Source organism: Balaenoptera acutorostrata, chromosome 17 (genome assembly GCF_949987535.1).
Source record: "Balaenoptera acutorostrata chromosome 17, mBalAcu1.1, whole genome shotgun sequence".
In the NCBI taxonomy this organism is placed as follows: Eukaryota; Metazoa; Chordata; class Mammalia; order Artiodactyla; family Balaenopteridae; genus Balaenoptera; species Balaenoptera acutorostrata.
In genome coordinates, this window is record NC_080080.1 from 2,435,209 (window position 1) to 2,453,159 (window position 17,951).

The window sequence follows — 17,951 nt, forward strand, 5'->3', positions numbered from 1 at the left end:
ACAGCCACTCTCCAGAGTTGACCCACCCAGACACTCAAGGTCAGAGCAGTCATTCATGGTAAGACCCCAGCCACAGGCAGAGTCTAGAGAAGGCTCTAGCAGTTGAGCAAGGAATTGCAAAGGGAAACTGAGTCTAGACTCCAGCCAACATCCCAGGGAAAGGAGGGAAGCTAGAGTCCAGAGGGAATCCCAGGGCCACAGGTGGGTCCTGATTTAGCGGTCATGCTACAGGTGGGGTGAGGCTGTACCAGCCTCCCCACCCTGGCCAGGACAGAGTGAATCTGACAAGGAAGTGGAGGCCAGGGACTTCAGAGCTGCCTGTTCTCAGACTGCAGAGGGCCCCACACTGCACTGGGCAGGGTGGCAAGTGGAGCTGGGTGGGCCTTCCCCAGAGCAGGTAACCCAGGTACTTCACCTCTCCAAGCCCCAGATTCCTCTGTCATTCACTCCACGAATAACTGCTGAGCACCTACAATGTTTAGGCACTGTTCTGAGCTCTGGGGACCCAGCTGTGAGCCAGCAGGGAAGGTCCCTGTTCTCTGAGAGCTGACATCTGGGGAGGGGGCACAGAATGAGCAGACCGCACGTATCAAGGACTGATGAGAAAAATGGAGAAAAATGAGGTGGGGGTGATGAGACAGGGAGGGAATGTAAAACCCTCATGGAGTAAATGAGGCTCAGCGCTGAGTCGAAAGTTGGTTGACTGAGGATTGATTGATTGAGTGACCCAGGTGCACCCAGCACCCTGAGGCTTCTGTAAGAAGGAGACTGAACAAAGACCTGAAAGGTGAGAGAGTGAGCCCTGCGGGTACCCGGCCAAGGGGAAGGCAAATGCAAAGGCCCTGAGGCTGGAGCCCAGCTGGGTGCTGGAGGACAAGCAAAGGGCCAGAGTGGCTGGAGCGGAGTGAGTGAGGGGCAGGTACAGGTGAGGTCCCAGGGGTCACAGGGAAGGTCATACAGGCCACTGCAGGGACGTTGGCTCTTGGCTGAGCAAGGTGCGGCCTTTGTGGGGATTACATTTGAGAAAGGTGTCTGTCCTTTGAGTCGATGGCGAGTTGATGGCACTGCGCGGCGGGCGGTGAGTGTGGAGTTCAGGTGCAGCCCAGACTGCAGACCCAGGGTTGGGGTTGTCGGCATCCAGATGGCATGTAACGCCAGGGATGGAAAGGAGAAGCCGACCAAGGCCTGGGCTGGGGCCCCAGGGGCTGAGAGGGTGAGGAAAGGGGCAGAGCTGAAGCACAGGGGATGTAGGGGGAGGGGGAGAGATGAGTCAGGGAGCAGGGGAAGGAGTTCTGGGGCCGATCAATTCATCAAAGCTACTGATGGCCGCTCAAGACCAGGCCTCGCATCCGCTAGGTAGAGTAGGGGGTGTTCAGGGTGACAATCTGATTGGCTGGACTCGGGGGGGGGGGGGGGGAGGGCGGTGGAGAGAGCTGGGAGGTCAGTGCAGACCACCCTTCTAGGGGCTGGGGGATAAGGGGGAGGAGAGAGGCAGGCTGCCTGGAGGGAAAGTGGAGTCAGGAGAGGGTCTCAAGAAGCCGTGGGAAGGTCCTGCAGCCCTACCCCTGGTAAAACAGGTGCCCTGGCGCACAGGAGGCACTCAATAAACAGTATTATTACTCATTCAGATCTCAGAGTGAAAGTTTGGCATCATTTGCCAAAACAGAACTGCTAAGGTCCCAAAGGTGTAAGCAGGGCTCGGGCGAGACCAGCCTGCCCAGTAAAGAGAGCTGGGCTGAGGGCTTCTCAAGCCCCTGCTCCCAGCCAGGCCCGGAGTCCCTTACAAATCCTGCCCGGAGGTCAACACAGCCCTGGGGGCAAAAGACCGGGAGGCACAAGTGTGCACACGAGCCTCTGGGCAAACAGGAGGCACTGGCTCCCAAGAGGGGCCGCTGCCGCTCGGGGCTGCCGACTCCCCTCCATTCTGACCAGCGGCGCCCCCAGGCCCCGCCCTCTCCGCCTTGCCCTCCACACGGTAAGATGAGGCCGCCCCTGGCCTTGGAGAAGAGATCTCGGGCTTCTGCCCATCAGCCTCCGCAGCGTGTTGTCCTTGCCGCAGCTGGAAGTCCTGGAGAAACACACCTGCCTCTTTCTGGAGCCGCGCAGCACACAGGTGCGAACCGGGAGCCTGCCCCACTTGGAGGGGGCTCCTCGGGAAGGGTATCCAGCTCCGCCTGCTACTCTCGCTTGGGAGGGGGCGGGCTGGACGGGCAGGGCCCCTGACCCCCGCCTCAGGCAAGGGCTGGGGGGACCCTGGGTGTGTTTCTTAACTGCTCTGAGCCTTCGTTTGTCCGCCTGTAAAATGGAGATGATAATCCTAGAGCTAACGGTCTTAACACTCGGAGTGAAAGGAGACACTGGGTGACCCGTGTCTGGGGCAGAGCGGCGCTCTGTAAATAGGAATATAAGTGGTCTCTCTTCCTCCCTACCGGCCCTGAGAGCATGCAGCTCAGTGTCACCTATGCAGCTACTGCAGCTGGTCTGGTCCGGCCCGCCCTAGTGGCGGGAGGAAGGAGCTCTGATACTCGCTCTACCCCCGGCCAGAAGCCCATCCCCTCCCGAGTTCTGTTAAAGGGAGGCTGAACTGCGGGGAGACGCCTGCCATTGCGGGCATCCGCCACCAGGGGGCGCGTGCCGTCTCGCCCGGCCCCACTCCCGTCCGGCGCCCACTTTGAGTCCCCTGCAAAGGGCAGGGAGCCGGTGTTTACTGAGCACCTGCTGTGTGCCAGGCCTAGCATGTGCGTTAGCTCACCTTCCCAGCAGCGACCCGTCCAGAGAGCGAGGAAACCAGCTCAGAGAAATGGAGGTGTCTGGAGGGAGAATCAGCGTTGAACCCCACCCCTGCCCTCTGGGCCCTGCTCTTCATGCCACACCCCCAGGCTGAGTCCAGGCTGGAACTGGACAGAGAAGCAGCTTGGGTGTAGGGCGAGAGTGAAGGGCCCCCCGGACCCAGGGCAACACCACTGAAGCTGCCCTCCAGAAGGGTGTCGTCTGCCTACACCCCAGCCCTGCGGGAGTCCAGGGTGCCCAGTTACCAGATGACCTCACGGCTGACTCCCCCAGGAAATGTAGCCGGGAGCCAGGCACTGGGCTGTGGGACCTGTTCGTCTGCATCCCGTGTCCACCTCCACCCTGGCAGGGGGCTGGCTCCAGCCCAGTTCTCAAGTGACAAGGGTAACTGAGGTGGCAAAGGTGGGCTCAGAGAGCTGAAGTGAGCTGCCTGGGGCCCGCAGGGAATTGATGGCCAGCGTCCCAGGGCTCTGCTCCAGTGAGAACTCCCTGTGGCCCCTCCTTCCCTGAACAGTCCTGGCTAGCCAAGCAGCAAAGACTGTGGTGGCGGAGGGGTCTCCTGTATGAGACCCAGGAATCGGGACCAGTGCAAAATGAAAACGTGGGGCCTTTGTTTAAACCTTTTTGAGAATTTCAAGATGGCGACAGCAGCGCATTAAACTGAGCACGTGGAGCCTTCTGAGCCAGGTCTTGTGCGGGTCGCACGCCCGTGAACTTGGAAATGAACTTCCCTCGGCCGCTGAGAAACCTGTGCCCTGGGGCAGGTCCAGACCACCCCTGCCCACTTGCCCCAGCTGCCCAATGGGGATCATGGGGGACCCTTCCTGGGCATGGTGTGAGCTCGCTGGTGTGCAGCCCGGCCTGGGGAGTGTGCAGGAAGTGGGCACCACTGGCCCTGAGAGGCCAATGCACGCAGGCCCCTCGGGAGGCCTCAGGCCTCCCTTCATCCCACTGGGGCTTGGCCACCACCTGAGCTGCTCCACGTCCCTGCGCAGATCCTCTGCAACAAGACCTCGGAGGCCCTGGACCAGATGCTGCAGAGCTTCATCGTGCAGAACCCCACGGCCGACGAGCTGCACTTCCTGCTGTCGGTGAGGGCGGTGGGAGCAGTGCGGGTCTGGCAGAGGCGGGGCAGAGGGTAGACAGAGGAGGCAGGGCCTGAACCGGGGGTGGGGAGTGGTCCAGGAACACAGAGGCTCGAGGGTTGTCCGTCATGAGGGATCACAGTAGTTTGGGACAAGTTGGGGTCGGGGGGTGCAGTAGGTGCAGCCTGGTGGCCAGTGGGCCATGAATGTCACACTAAAGGGAGTTGATGAGGAAACATGGCCCTGGTGGGATCTGCCCTCCTTCCGCCTGAGAGAACCTCACCTGCAGCAGGTCCCCAGCTGCAAGGGGTCTCACAAGTGCACCCACTCTGTCACTGCCCTCTGGATGTCCCTCCCTGGTAAGAGGGAGACCAGCCAACAGAAAGGGACAGTCCAGGGTCGGGGGAGGCCCAGTCAGGGGAGGTCGTCTCTGCTGGGAGGGTGGAGGTCGGGGCCAGCCGGGCTCCTCCTGAGTGAGGACTGAGAGGGCCGATGGGCGGGAGGGGAGGGGAGAGGAGGGGCAGGGAGGGCCCTCGAGCAGAGGGCACGCGGGGGCAAAGCTGAGCCGCCTCAGCGAGCACAGTGAGCCAGAATGGAGGGAGGGTCTGCGTGGCTGGCGCCTGGGGACAGAGTGGAGGCAGGGGGCAGTGGGTCAGGGTGAGGTTAGGTCAGCAGGGGCCAGGCCACCTCAGGCTTGGGGACCCTGTGGAGGTGAAGGGAGCCGCTGCAGCAGGGGTTCCCGACCTGGGGTGCACGGAAGGAAGTCGGGGTGTATGAGCACGGCCAGGAGGAAACACCGTCTGCATTTTCCCTCACCTCGAGCTTCAGAGTAGCATGCCCCTCCCTGGGGGTGTTGGCAGCAGACCGCAGCAGTGCCAGCAGTGGCTGTCTGCCACCAACAGAAGGCACGGTGGCTGTCACAGGACGTGACGGAGTCACAAAATCTCCCAACACTTTATCCTCATCCAACGTCAGAATCACTAACTCTAATCATACATCCCCTTAACGAAGAGGCTCAAATGTGGTTTAAAGTGTTCAGCACAACTGTTTCAATATGCCTTTGTATTCCTTTGTAATTCTGTGCCTTTATGGTGTGCACAGAAAAGCATTGCTCTGGAAAGAGGTGCACTGCGGGGGAAACAGGTTAAGAACCAAGAGCCTCAAAGGGCTTTGAGCAGGAGGGGCGTGTCAGCTACAAAAGAAAGAAATGACTCCTTCTCTTGGGGCGGGGCTGTCAGGAGCAGAGAGATTAGCCAAGGCTGTGAAACGGGACTAGGAAGGCTGGACGGGGGGAGTGGTGGCCGTCCTGGGGCCTGAGCTTCAGCTGGGAGTGGGTGGGGCTTGAGCTGAGGATGTGGTCTGGTCTTGAGTGGGTGTGGCTTAGGCCGGTGGGCGGAGCCTGGGACCAGGGTGGGCTGGGCCTGAGCCAAGGAAATGGCTGAGCCGAGGGGTGTGGCCTAGGCTGAGGATAAGTGTGATCTGGGCTGATGGGTGGAGCCTGGGCCAAGGGTGGGTGGGGCCTGAACCCAGGGGTGTGGTCTGGGCTGGTGGTGGGCGTAGCCTGCGCTGGGGGCGGAGCCTGCCCAGAGCCGGGGTCCCAGGCGGCAGCACCCCTCCCTGCCCCCGCCCACCTGCAGCACATGTACGTCTGGCTGGCGTCAGAGAAGGCACAGGAGCGGCAGCGGGCTGTACACAGCTGCATGGCCCTCCTCAAATTCCTGAGACACAACCTCTACCTGGACGTGAGTACCCGGCCCTCTGACGCCACATCCACACCCGCTCTGCTGCCCTAGCCAAGCCGCCCTTCTCCCAGAGCCTGCCAAGGCGCACGGGGTCCCTGCCACCAGGACAGGCTGGATCCCCGAGTCCCCTGTGGCCCGGCCAAGTAATCCCCCTTTTTACATACAAGGAAACAGGCTGGGTTGGGGGTTGGGGACCCCTGCTCGAGGCCTCCCAGCTGGAAGCTGAACCCAGGCGCCCTGACCCCTGACTCAGGAGACTGGGCTCCTGCCAAAGCACCTTGAAGACTCAGGCAGGCTCTCCACCCTGAGCCTGTTTCTCAGGGAAACGGGAGGAAACAGTCCTCCTCAGAGGGATACAGGGGGACTCAGATGGGGGTGGAGGACCATGAAAGGGCCCACAGAGTGTGCAGCCCTGCCCCAGACTAGGGCTGGCGGCTCTGCGTGGAGCGGCCAGCATCCCTCCCCCCTCGTCCATCACGATCCCCATCGTTTCACGGATCACAGCCTAACCGCCATCTGTCACTGACGCACTTGGGTTGAATGAACATGAGCACATGCTCAGGTAGTGAGTGGTTCTGCGTTTATCAACCAAAATCAGCATCAATCCCTCCGGGAGACTCACGGGAGAGATGAGGAAATTAGTTCCTCAGCCTGGTGCCTGGCGGGCGTGCCTTTCTAATGAAGATGGACAGGCAAGCTGGCAATGCACAGACCTCACTCCAGGGGTTCAAAGTGTCTTCAATTTATTCAAAATCAACTTCTGCAACACAAGACTGGGTCTGGGAGAGGCAAGTCAGGCACTTGCCTCGGGCACAAGATTTGTGGAGGCGCCAAAACACTCTGCAAGCAAGATAAATATTTTAGTGGGATGTTTTAAACCATTAAATCAGCAAACTATGCCCCATGGGCTGGCCACCTGTTGTTGTGAATAAAGTTTTATTGGAACCAGGGCCGGGATTAGGGTGAGGTGAGCAAGGCAAGGTCATGGAAGTGCAGGCTCAGATCCTGTCTTTATTTACAATTTTGCAACTTTGTTCCTGATGGATCTTTTACATTCATTTTGATTTTTATATATATTACATTAAAATAGTATTTCTCTTGACTTCTGAGCTTTTTGGCCACCCCTTACATTTTGCCCAGACCCGAATCCCAGCCCTGGCACACAGTTTGAGGGGATCCTTGCTGGCACTGGCCGTGCTGGAGTAAGTACGTGGCAGGGCGGTGATCTGCGTCAGTGGTTCCCCTGCACTCTCACCACAGCCAAAAGAGGACTTCAAACGGATTGGGCAGCTGGTGGGCATGCTGGGGATCCTGTGCCAGGACCCAGACAAGGCCACCCAGTGCTCCAGCCTGGAAGGGGTGGGCCATCTCTACAAGCTCCTGATGCACCACAGAGGTGAGCCTTTGAGGACCACCACAGTGGACCCACTCCCACCCCTAACCACAGCCTCAGCCGAACCCACGCCAGCACCCCTGAACTCAACTCAACCCAAATCTCCCCCAGACCCACCCTCTAACTTCAGCCATAAGCCCAGGAATGGCCTTGTCCTGACCCCCAGACCCACTGACTCCCAACCCCAAACTTGGACACAGGCATGACCCTGATTTCAGATGATACTGCCCTACCTCCTACGGGTCCCAACCTAGACCCCAAGCCCACCCTTGCCCGCCCTCAACCCTGCCCAATCCCGCCCCTGGCCAGCAGGGGAAGCCTCGCAGGTGCAAGCACCGCCCCCCGAGCAGCTTTCCCAGGCCGGCGCGGATGGAGCCCCACTCTGGAGCGGCGGGGACCGGAAGGCCCCCCCCCCCAGCCCCCGGGAGAAGGCACTCTCGAAGGACCGCGTCTTCCAGCCCAGCAGCTCCCAAGTCATCAAGGTCAAAGCCCTTAGAATCCTGGGCAAGTCCAGGTGGGGGGGCATGGCCATGCTCTGTTCTAAGCCCCACCACCGCCCCTCTGACGGGGCTCCCGCTGGGGCCAGGGTGTGAGTATTAAAACCAAGGCCGGGATCTCGCCTGCATCTCTGGGGATTAACTGAGAGCTTTGGAGAACCCGTGGCCCCTGGCCTGGGAAGGGGGAGTTGGGGGAGGGGGAATTGGAGGAGGGGCTTGAGATAGACTCTGGGGTCAGGCTTGAGTCCCAGCTCTGTCTCTCGTGGCTGTGCGACCTTGAGCAAACAAACCCCTTCTGTCTGAGCCTCAGTCTTCCTCTGTGAAATGGGCAGAGTGGTGCCGAAGAGGTTCCAGCCACCAGGAGCTCCTAATAAACGGCGCTGGCAGGGTGGCTCCCATGGTAGGTGTCCTCTGAGGCACCATACGATGTCCTTCCCATTGAGACTGACTTTGCAGGATGACCATCTGCAGATATAGCCCCGCCTTCCTCATTTTCCCAGAGGCCTCTCATCATCCTCTGAAAGCCAAACCCTCCTTCTTCGAAGGCATATCGTGTCTCCCCCTTTCTGCTGTCATCTGATCTCCCATGGCCAGACCCTCCTCGGTCCGTGGCTTGGGGTGTCCAGCAGTTCCCCGGCATCCCTTTCATCATCCCAGTGAAATCCCAAGTCTCTGTGACCGTCTGTATCGATGTGCATTGTGTCTTTTCTGAAGATGAGCGAGACTGGGGCACAGGGCACGGGCTTGATGCTGGCGTTGGCTGGACTGGCCGTGTTTCGTGGGGCCTCATGTTCTGAGTGGTCAGTTCACGATGTCTCCGCTGTGGTGACTTCAGCTGGCCCCTTCTTGCTGTTGAACCCATGACTAATGAAGACCCCTGTATGTGCTGTGCTTGTCAGTCTCCCCAGGCCAGAAGTGGGGTCTCGTCTGGGCCCAGCACAGGCCCTGGTGGTAGAGCCAGGCTTCAGTAAACACCCATTAGGTGGAACTGAGTTGAACTAGATGATGAAAAAGTGGCAGCAGTTTTGGCCAGTAGGTGCCCAGTGGGTTTTGAATCCAACCCTGTTTGACTCCCAAACCCGTGCTCTCTATGGCTGCAGTGGGCTGTCAGCCTGCTGAAGTCAATCTGAAAAAGTTTAGTACAGAAACATCTAAAGTCCTGGGGCCAACACATCAATTGTCCAGGACCAGAATGGGGAAACGTGGTATGGCTTCAGTTTATGCCAAAGGACCTGGGCTGGGGGCAAAGACAGGGCTGGGGGGAAGGGTCCCCTGGGGGCCAGCTCAGTGGGGGCCAGCAGTTAAGGGGCCCTGGAGCACTTGGGCTCTCAGGTGGGCTGAGTGACTAGGAACATTGGGTCCAGGACCTGAGAAGGGCAGTCTGCCCCATTCCACATGGTCCCTGCGCACAGGGAGTGGGTGTTCAGCCCTGGCTCTCCTTGGACAGGAAGCAGCAATGCACAGAGCACAGAAGGGGGAGAGGATGGGAGGGTCTGCCAGTCAAGGGATGGTAGTGCTGGGAAGGTTTGGATGGAGAACAGACCGGGGTTCTGGTCCCAAGTCTGTCCTGGTCTTGTTCCCCATGTGGTCTTGTATACATTACACCTCCATCACCACCACTATCATCATCACCATCGCCACACCATCACCACCACCATCACCACCAGCACCATCGCCATCACCACCACTATCACCACCAGCACCATCACCATCACCACCACTATCACCACCAGCACCATCGCCATCACCACCACTATCACCACCAGCACCATCGCCATCACCACCACTATCACCACCAGCACCATCGCCATCACCACCATTATTACCATCACCACCACCATCATGACCACCATCACCACCATCACTGTCACTACCAGCCACCATCACCGCAGAACCACCATCACTACCACCATTACCACCACCTCACCACCACCATCACCACCATCACTGCCACTTCCATCTCACATTTATTCATGCTCTGGGTTAAAATAAGTTACCTCAAATGTATTTACCAATCCTGAGATTGTAGTATTCTGGGATTCTGAGAGCCTAACCACCATTTCAAGTTGAATTTCTTCAAAAACATTCTAAATACTAGAACTTTAACCAAAATTTAACATTTTAGCAAACAATTTTAAATGTAATCTTATAACAAATGTTCTAACCAGATTTTTAATAGCCTAATGTTCTAACACAAGAAGTTATTTTTAGCTACAAATATGCCATTTAAATTATCTTAACATTCTAACCAATAACTGATAACCTAACATTCTCACAAACATTTTCCCAAAATTTTAGAACAATAAGACTATAATAAATATTCTAACATCCATTATTTAATACTTATTTTTATATCTAATATACATGCAAACATCCTAACAGACTTTCAAACATCTCAACAAATATCCTAACATGCAAGGGAACATTTTACCCTCTTAACGTCCTTGCAAGCATTATAATTGTCTATCAGGCTTCCCAAGTATATCCATCACCAGCATTCTGTCTTCCTTTGGTTATCAGATGCTCAGAGTCAGAGCTTTCCAACAGAACTTTCTGGAAGGAGGAAGTGTCTGTATCTGCACTCTTCAAGGTGGCCACTGTCCCTATGTGGCTATTGAGCACTTGAAATGTGGGTAGTGCAGGGAGTTCCCTGGCAGTCCAGTGGTTAGAACTCGGGTTCCATCCCTGGTTGGGGAACTAAATCCCACAAGCTGCGTGGCACAGCCAAATTAAAAAAAAAAAAAAAAATGTGGTAGTGCAGCTGAAGAACTGAATTTTAAATTTTACTTAATTAAATTTAGAGTTAAATAACTTGGTATAACTGGTGGCTACCATATTGGGAAACCCTGCTCTAAGTCTTTCCAGAAGGTTCTGCCTGGGCAGTCTCCCTCTAGGAGACTGTGGTCTGAGGCTGTGGAGCAGGGATCCCACCCCGACCTGGCATTTCCCGAGAACCCCTGCATCCTGCTCAGGGTTTGGTGTGGGAGGTGACACCACCTCCCTGGACCTTTAGGGTCACTCCTGGGAGAATATGGGCAGCGAGCAGGGTGGGGCTCCTGGGCAGACTAAGCTACGGGATAGGAGCCCCGGGTTCTGGATTCAGCCTGGTCCTGCCCAGCCCTACCAGGAGCCATGAATGAGGGCAGCCCACACGCCTTCCCAGACCTGGGGGTTGGCCAAGGTGACCTTGAAGATCCTTAGAAGCGCTGAAGTTCAATTGCTCTGGGTTAAAACCCTGTAAGCAGGAGGACTGGGGCCTGGCACGAGACGAGCACCCAGCCGGGCTGAGGCCAGCCAGCGAGGGATCCCACGAAGTGAGGACCGGGCAGAGGAGGGGCAGAGAGGAGGCTGGCCCGGCCACGAGTGTCTCGGGACAAGCGCTGGGGTCTGAGTGACGAAGGGAGCCGTGTCCCCACCTCCTGTTGGGCGTCACGCCCTCTCTTCCTGCCCCTGGGCTGCAGTTGGCGCAGAGAGACATGCAGGAGATATGCAGACTGCAAAATGGGTGCACATGTTGGGGGACCCAGAGGCGCGGGGCTCAGGCAACTGGAAGTGCTCAGAGACTTGGGGAGCCTGGAGCAAGTGAGAAGGGCTACGATGGAGGCGGGGAGGTGGGTGCCCAGCACAGGTGACCATGGTGACAGCCGCCTCCATCCCGCTGCTACAGGAGATCATGAAGCATCTCACGATGGCAGAGCTGCCCAACCTCATCTGGACGGCTGCGGACAGCCTGGGCTCCACCAGCCCCTTCCGCGGGCAGGCGGCCGCCGACACGCTGCTCACCGTCATCCAGGAGCACAGGGCCAAGCTGGAGACCGTGACGGGGCTGGGCCCCTCCTGAGGGCCTGCCAGGATGGGGCAGGGGGTAGAGGGAAGGGCCCAGCATCAGCACGCAGGGGCTAGAGCCTCTGGGCCCCGGCCACGTCCCTGAGCTTGGGCCTGATGGGGGTGACACAGACCCCACCCTCAGCAGGAGCCACTCTGATAGGTTCCAATGAGTGAATGAATAAGTGAGTGAGTGAATGAATGAATGAGGGAATGGCCCAAGCAGGTGTCCCGGGGCCCTGGGCGGTGTTTGCAGGGTCTGGGGCAGACGTGCGTGGATTGAGCAGCTGTTCCATGCCCTCGGATGGGAATGGGAGCTGGGGGAAGAAGGCACAGCCTGGACCCAGACAGTCTGACACCAGACAGATAAGGAGGAATAGCATAGTAAATGCAGAGGCAAAGGAGTATACCCACTGGGGTGGGACCCCCAGAAAGAAGATGACTAATGCCAAGACTGCAGACTGGAAGCCTCAGGGGGGTGCTGTTGGAGCTGGGCATTAATTGATGAGACTCAAAAGTGGAAGGGGGGAGGGGCCTTTCAGGCACACAGAACAGCACGTGCCGAAGGGGTGATCAGGACATGATGAGGTGGGTGTGTCTGGACCTTCCAATGCTTGGGCAATGTTTGGACAAAGTTGGACAACCCCAAATGCCATGCAAAAGCTAGTGGAACTTGTCTCCCCATCAGCCTGGGACTCCCCTTCTGACCAGGCGTCCAGGGCAGGGAAGTGCCTCCCCCTTCAGACTTCCCTCTTAGATCTGTGTCTCTCCCCTCAGAATCACCAAGGGCAGGACTATGCCTCCCCGCTCAGACTTCCCAGGGCAGGGCTGCACGTCCCCCGCAGGAGAGCACCATATCTCTTTCTCCCTAAAATCCCAGCTCTGAATCCCAGGTCCTCAGTCTATACCACCTGCTACCCACCCACCACGTGCCTGCCCTGGGTCACTCCTTGGACCCTCTCGCTCACTCCCTCTGTCTTGATCTTGGGGATTTCACCATCTTTCCCTCACCCCGACGTCTCAAGGCCTGGATCTCCTCTCTCCCACCCTCCCTCAGCCACCCACTCCCACAGTCATACCCTTGGCTCGGTCACCTCCAGTTTCAAGCATCTCTCCCTAGCCCTGACCACCTCCCACCTCACTCCCTCTGGTACCCCAGTGAGCCTCTGCCCTCCAGGACCTCCACATTCACTGCCTTGCCCACCTTCTCATGGTCCCTCGCCTGTCCTCATCTCCCTCCTCGCCAGCAGAGAATCTACCTTCCAGTGTCAACGTAACTCCCTGAACACACCCCAAGCTCCTTGTCCCCTTTGTCACACTCAGCTGGCAAAACCCAACTCCAGTTAAACCTGGCTCTACCTACTCCACACCTGCACCTGTGCAGCCAAGCGCAGGAAAAAGCACACCACCACCCTTTAAATTCCCAGCCATACATCTCCACGGGGCCCTCGGTGCTGCCTGGAAACCAGCTGCATTTCCCACCCCTCCCCTCTCCTCAGCCCCCAACACCTCTGCTCACTATTCACAGTCAGCCGCTGACCTTGCTTCCATTCCACTGAAAAACCAGAAGCCACCAGAAGAGAACTCTCACAAGCTCCCAGCACCCAAGATCTGTTTCCAGGAAGGTTTCTAATTTCCATATGGAAGGGCCTTTTTGTTTTTGTTAGTAATGTCTAGTTTTATTGCACTGTGTGATCAGAGAATGTCATCTAATGTTTCTACTGTATGGAATTTACTGATCTTTTAAACTGTTTTCGTGAATATTCTATGGGCACTTGAAAAGGTGTTTTTTTCTATTATCAGGTGTAGGACTTGCTATATACCTGTAAGATTTACTTTACTGATTGTGTTGTTTAGGTCTTCTACCTCCTTACTTAATTTGTGTCCATTTGATCCGTCTTGTACTGAGAATGGTGTGTTAAAGTCTCCTATTATTGGGGGCTTCCCTGGTGGCGCAGTGGTTGAGAATCTGCCTGCTAATGCAGGGGACACGGGTTCGAGCCCTGGTCTGGGAAGATCCCACATGCCACGGAGCAGCTGGGCCCGTGAGCCACAACTACTGAGCCTGCGCGTCTGGAGCCTGTGCCCTGCAACGGGAGGGGCCGCGATAGTGAAAGGCCCGCGCACCGCGATGAAGAGCGGTCCCCGCACCGCGATGAAGAGTGGCCCCCACTTGCCGTAACCAGAGAAAGCCCTCGCACGAACCGAAGACCCAACACAGCCAAAAAAAAATAAAAATAAATAAAGTCTCCTATTATTAATGTGTTTCTATCTATGTATCCTTCCATCGCCTGTAGTTTTTACTTCATAAGGTTCATAATGTTATTTGGTGCACACATATTCATAAGTGTTATATCTTCTTTATGAATTGTGACTTTCAGCATTAAAAAGTGCCCTGCCTTGTCACATTTAATGCTTTGAGGGCTTGAATTTTATCAGCATCACTACCTCTGCTTTCCTATTTTTTCCCATTTGCCCAGTATGGATTTGTCCATGCTTTTATTTTAACCTTTCAGAATCCATTTGCTTTAGGTATCATCCTATATATAGCATATAGTTTGGTCTTGATCTGTAATCCAAATTGAAAATCTTTTTATTTTAAAAGGTGAGTTAAGTCCATTCACATTTATTGATATGACTGATATGCTGAATCTCAACTCTGTCATAATATTTTGTAATTGCATGTGTTTTATTTGCTGCTTTTTTTCTATGAGATGTGTATTCTTTGAGCTTTAGTTGTTTTTTTCAATTTAGGAAGGGCTGTATTTTTGTTCTAGTTGCTACCTTTGTACTCCTAACCTATTTTAATGCCCTTAGTCCCTTGTTTTCTTATTTAACCTTTTAATATCTGGTTTACCCATTTTTATTGATATCCTTAAACTCCCATCTATTGCCCATAAAACAACCAGTGAGATTATTCGTCCCTTCTCCTTCTATGTTTTCATTTGCACACTTCAAAATTTGCAATGTCATCCACCTTCCTCCTCACATTTGTTTTTAGTGAGTACACACACTCACCCTAAGTCCCTTTGCCAAAGATTTCTAGTCATCTCTTAGCTTGACAAAGCTCATCCTCTGACAGATTCCTCAAGAAGGCTCATGGATTCAGAACACCCTAGGTTCTTTTATGAAGGGCAGCTAGGCTGGATATAAAATCCTTGGTTCACACTTTCTTTTATTAAGTTTTTTTATTGTTTGTTTTTTGTTTTGTTTTTGTTTTTGGCCATGCCATGCTGCGTGTGGGATCCTACTTCCCAGACCAGGGATTAAACCCGTGTCCCCTGCATTGGGAGCACAGAGTGTTAACCACTGGACTGCCAGGGAAGTCTCTAAGTATTTTTTTAATACTGCTCTATTGTTGCCTTGCTTTGTTTTTGAAAAGTCTGATGAAAAAAAAAATTTTTTTTTTTGCCTCTGTAAGTTATTTGATCTTTTTGCCTGGAGACCTTGGAACTTTTTTCTTTATCTTTGAAATATAACAATTTTACTAAGAAATGTCTCAGAGTTGATCATTCTGTGTTAATTTTCCCAGGTACCTGGTGAGTCTTTTGAATATGTAGACTTAAGTCTTTTGTTGTTATTGTTTCTGGAAAGTTCTCTAGGTTGTAATTTTTTTCTTCCAGTTTTATTGAGACATAATTGGACATACAGCACTGGATAAGTTTAAGGTGTACAGCATAATGATTTGACTTACATAGATCATGAAATGATTACCACAATAAGTTTAGTGAGCATTCACCGTCGCATATAGATACAAAATAAAAGGAAAAAAAATTTTTTTTCCTTGTGATGAGAACTCAGGATTCACTCTCAACAAGTTTCATATATAACATGCAGCAGTGTTCATTCTATTAATCATGGTGTACATTACATCCCTAGTACTTCTTTATCTTCTGACTGAAAGTTTGTACCTTTTGACCACCTCCATCTAATCCCCCCTCCCCCAACCCCTACCTCTGGTAGTCACAAATCTGGTCTCTCTTTCTATGAGTTTGTTTGTTTGTTTGTTTTGAAGTATAATTGACCTACAACGCTGTGTTAGTTCCTGGTGCACAACATAGTGATTCTATATTTCTATACATTTCAAAATGATCACCATGATAAGTCTAGTTACCATCTGTCACCACACAAAAATATTACATTATTATTGACTATATTCTCAACACTGTGTATTTCTTTTTTTTTTTTTAAGAATTTTTTTTTTAATTTATTTATTTTTGTCTGTGTTGGGTCTTCATTTCTGTGCGAGGGCTTTCTCTAGTTGCGGCAAGTTTGGGCCACTCTTCATCGCGGTGCGCGAGCCTCTCACTATCGCAGCCTCTCTTGTTGCAGAGCACAGGCTCCAGACGCGCAGGCTCAGTAGTTGTGGCTCACGAGCCCAGTTGCTCCGCGGCATGTGGGATCTTCCCAGACCAGGGCTCAAACCCGTGTCCCCTGCATTGGCAGGCAGATTCTCAACCGCTGCACCACCAGGGAAGCCCAACACTGTATATTTCATCCCTGTGATTTATTTATTTTGTAACTGGACTTTTGTATCTCTTAATCTCCCACACCTATTTCTCTCTTGGTTATAGTTTTAAATATTAGTTCTGTTGCGTTGTTGTTTTTCTTCTTCAGAGACTCCAGTAATTCAAATGCTAGTCTTTCCTTGCCTGTCTTCCATTTCTCCTACTTTCTCTGTGACCCTTTTTACTTCTCTTAAATTCATCTTTATTCTCTTGGTGGTCTTTCTACTTTTCCTCAATGCCCCTTTCTAATTTTCATTTGAGTCTTCTCTCTCTTGAGCACCTTGAATTCTTTTTTTCACTTCTGAATTCAGTCAGCTCTCTTTTCCTTTCTTATTAGAGGCTTTTTTTTTTTTTTTGGTCCTTTTTGAATTTATAATTCAAGGTGGTTTTTCATATCTTTAAAGGCTTGCTTGAGTATATTGGCCTGCATGTGGGGTGTTGTCTTACACTTTTATCTGAATCATGGTTGTTTTTCAGGGGAGGAATTTTCTCACTGGATGTGTGCTTTTGTTTTCCAGGGGTTTTCGCAGTAACTCTATGGATCTATTAATTTTCCTCCTGTTTCTATACAACACTATTAGAGTGTTTTGTAGACTTTCAAGTTCAATGGCACCCTCTTCTGTCAGTATAGCAAAGTCCAGGTAACTTAGCAGATTTTTAGTTTTGGTGGTAGGTGAAAGGGTTATGTATCCTCCAGTTTGGGAGGTCCTTTTTCTCTTGTAGGACCTTAAATTTTTCCTTTTTGTGCCTTTACCTTTCACCAACCAATTTCAAAGGGTACTTCTTTTTTTTTGCCCTTTTTTTTCTCCCCAAAGCTGGGTGTGTTGAAGGCTGCGTGTGTTGAAGGCTGCCCTTCAAATGCGCATTCTTTTCAGTCCCTTTCCTGTGGTCAGTGCTCTGGTTTACTTGGTGTCTTTCTTCTTTATTATTTCATATTTTCAGACTTAAGATGGACCTTGTCTTCCTGAAGGTGATTTAGAACAACTTTGAGCCCTGTTGCCAGGTCCTGTCTCCTCTCCTCTCCATAGTTTCTCTCATCCTCCTTTTATCTGCCACAGAGTCTCGTGGTGGAGCAGGGGTGGGGTGGGAGTGTGAGAGACTGCAGACCGGGGCTGGCATAGTTCTCTTCTGCTTATACTGTGTTGAAGTCTGGGTGTTCTCTGAGGTCACATTGTGGTGGTTTTACTTTTCTCTTCTTGCTGTGTTGTTTTTCAAGGAAATTTTGAGAGGTGGGGGGGACCCAGGCAGCCACCGTTGTCCTCAGCTGCCCAGGTCTATAGTTCAGTTTTATCTGTATTGGAATTTATATCTAATTTCTTCAGTTCTAAGAAGCACATTTTTCACATGTCAGCATCTATGAAGTAGGAGCACATTTTACATTGATGGTGCCTTACACCTGGATTGATGTAGGCTTCTCAGTCACCTGGGGGCACTCTCAGCCTGAGACCACTTCATATTTCAAAGTCTCTACTGGAGGGTGTTTGGTGGGGGGCACAATGGTGGTGTGACTCAGACCCCAAAGTAGGTTTTGTGGTTTGGATTTGCAGGAGAACCATCCTCCTTCCCCACGGTGTGCTGAGTGAGCATGGGTTTTCTTGCTGTTCTTTCTGCAAGGCAGGGGTTTTATTTCCTTTTGTTTTGCTTTATCACATTTACACTGTACACACAGCCCTTGGGGTCCAACCTTTTTGGTGGGGCCCCTATTAGACTCCCATCTTGGATAACTGTTCTTTCTTAGTAGTGCATGAAATAATGGTGGCGTGTCCTAAAATATAAACAGAATTGGGTGATATGAGCCCTTCCAGTATTCTTTTGTTATCTGGCTTTTTCCCTCAGCATCTTGTGCTTAAGACTCCTCCCAATATGTTACATATAGTTGGAGTTCATTCATTTTGGTTGCTGTGTAGTGTCCCATCCTATGAACACCAGTTACCCTTCTTACTACGGATGGACATTTGGGTTTAGGTCTGTGGTTAACACTGCTGTGAATTTGCTCATGCGTGTGCTGTGAGGTACATCTGCATTCAATTTCCATAGTATAGGCGTGGCACCAACACTAACATATGATGCAAAATGTTTCCAAAGTACTTAAACCACCTCTCATTCCCACA

General features: G+C 52.9%; 1 protein-coding gene across 1 annotated transcript in view; it reads left to right on the forward strand.

Annotated features, from left to right (window-relative positions):
• Positions 1 to 17,951, forward strand: part of LOC103010412 (maestro heat-like repeat family member 5) — a 71,113-nt gene that overhangs the window by 31,897 nt on the left and 21,265 nt on the right. The window contains 9 exon segments of the mRNA XM_057532414.1: positions 992 to 995; positions 1,981 to 2,016; positions 2,018 to 2,115; positions 2,477 to 2,479; positions 3,707 to 3,881; positions 5,513 to 5,617; positions 6,878 to 7,013; positions 7,320 to 7,492; positions 11,175 to 11,332. Of these exon segments, the coding sequence (XP_057388397.1) occupies positions 992 to 995; positions 1,981 to 2,016; positions 2,018 to 2,115; positions 2,477 to 2,479; positions 3,707 to 3,881; positions 5,513 to 5,617; positions 6,878 to 7,013; positions 7,320 to 7,492; positions 11,175 to 11,332 (888 nt within the window).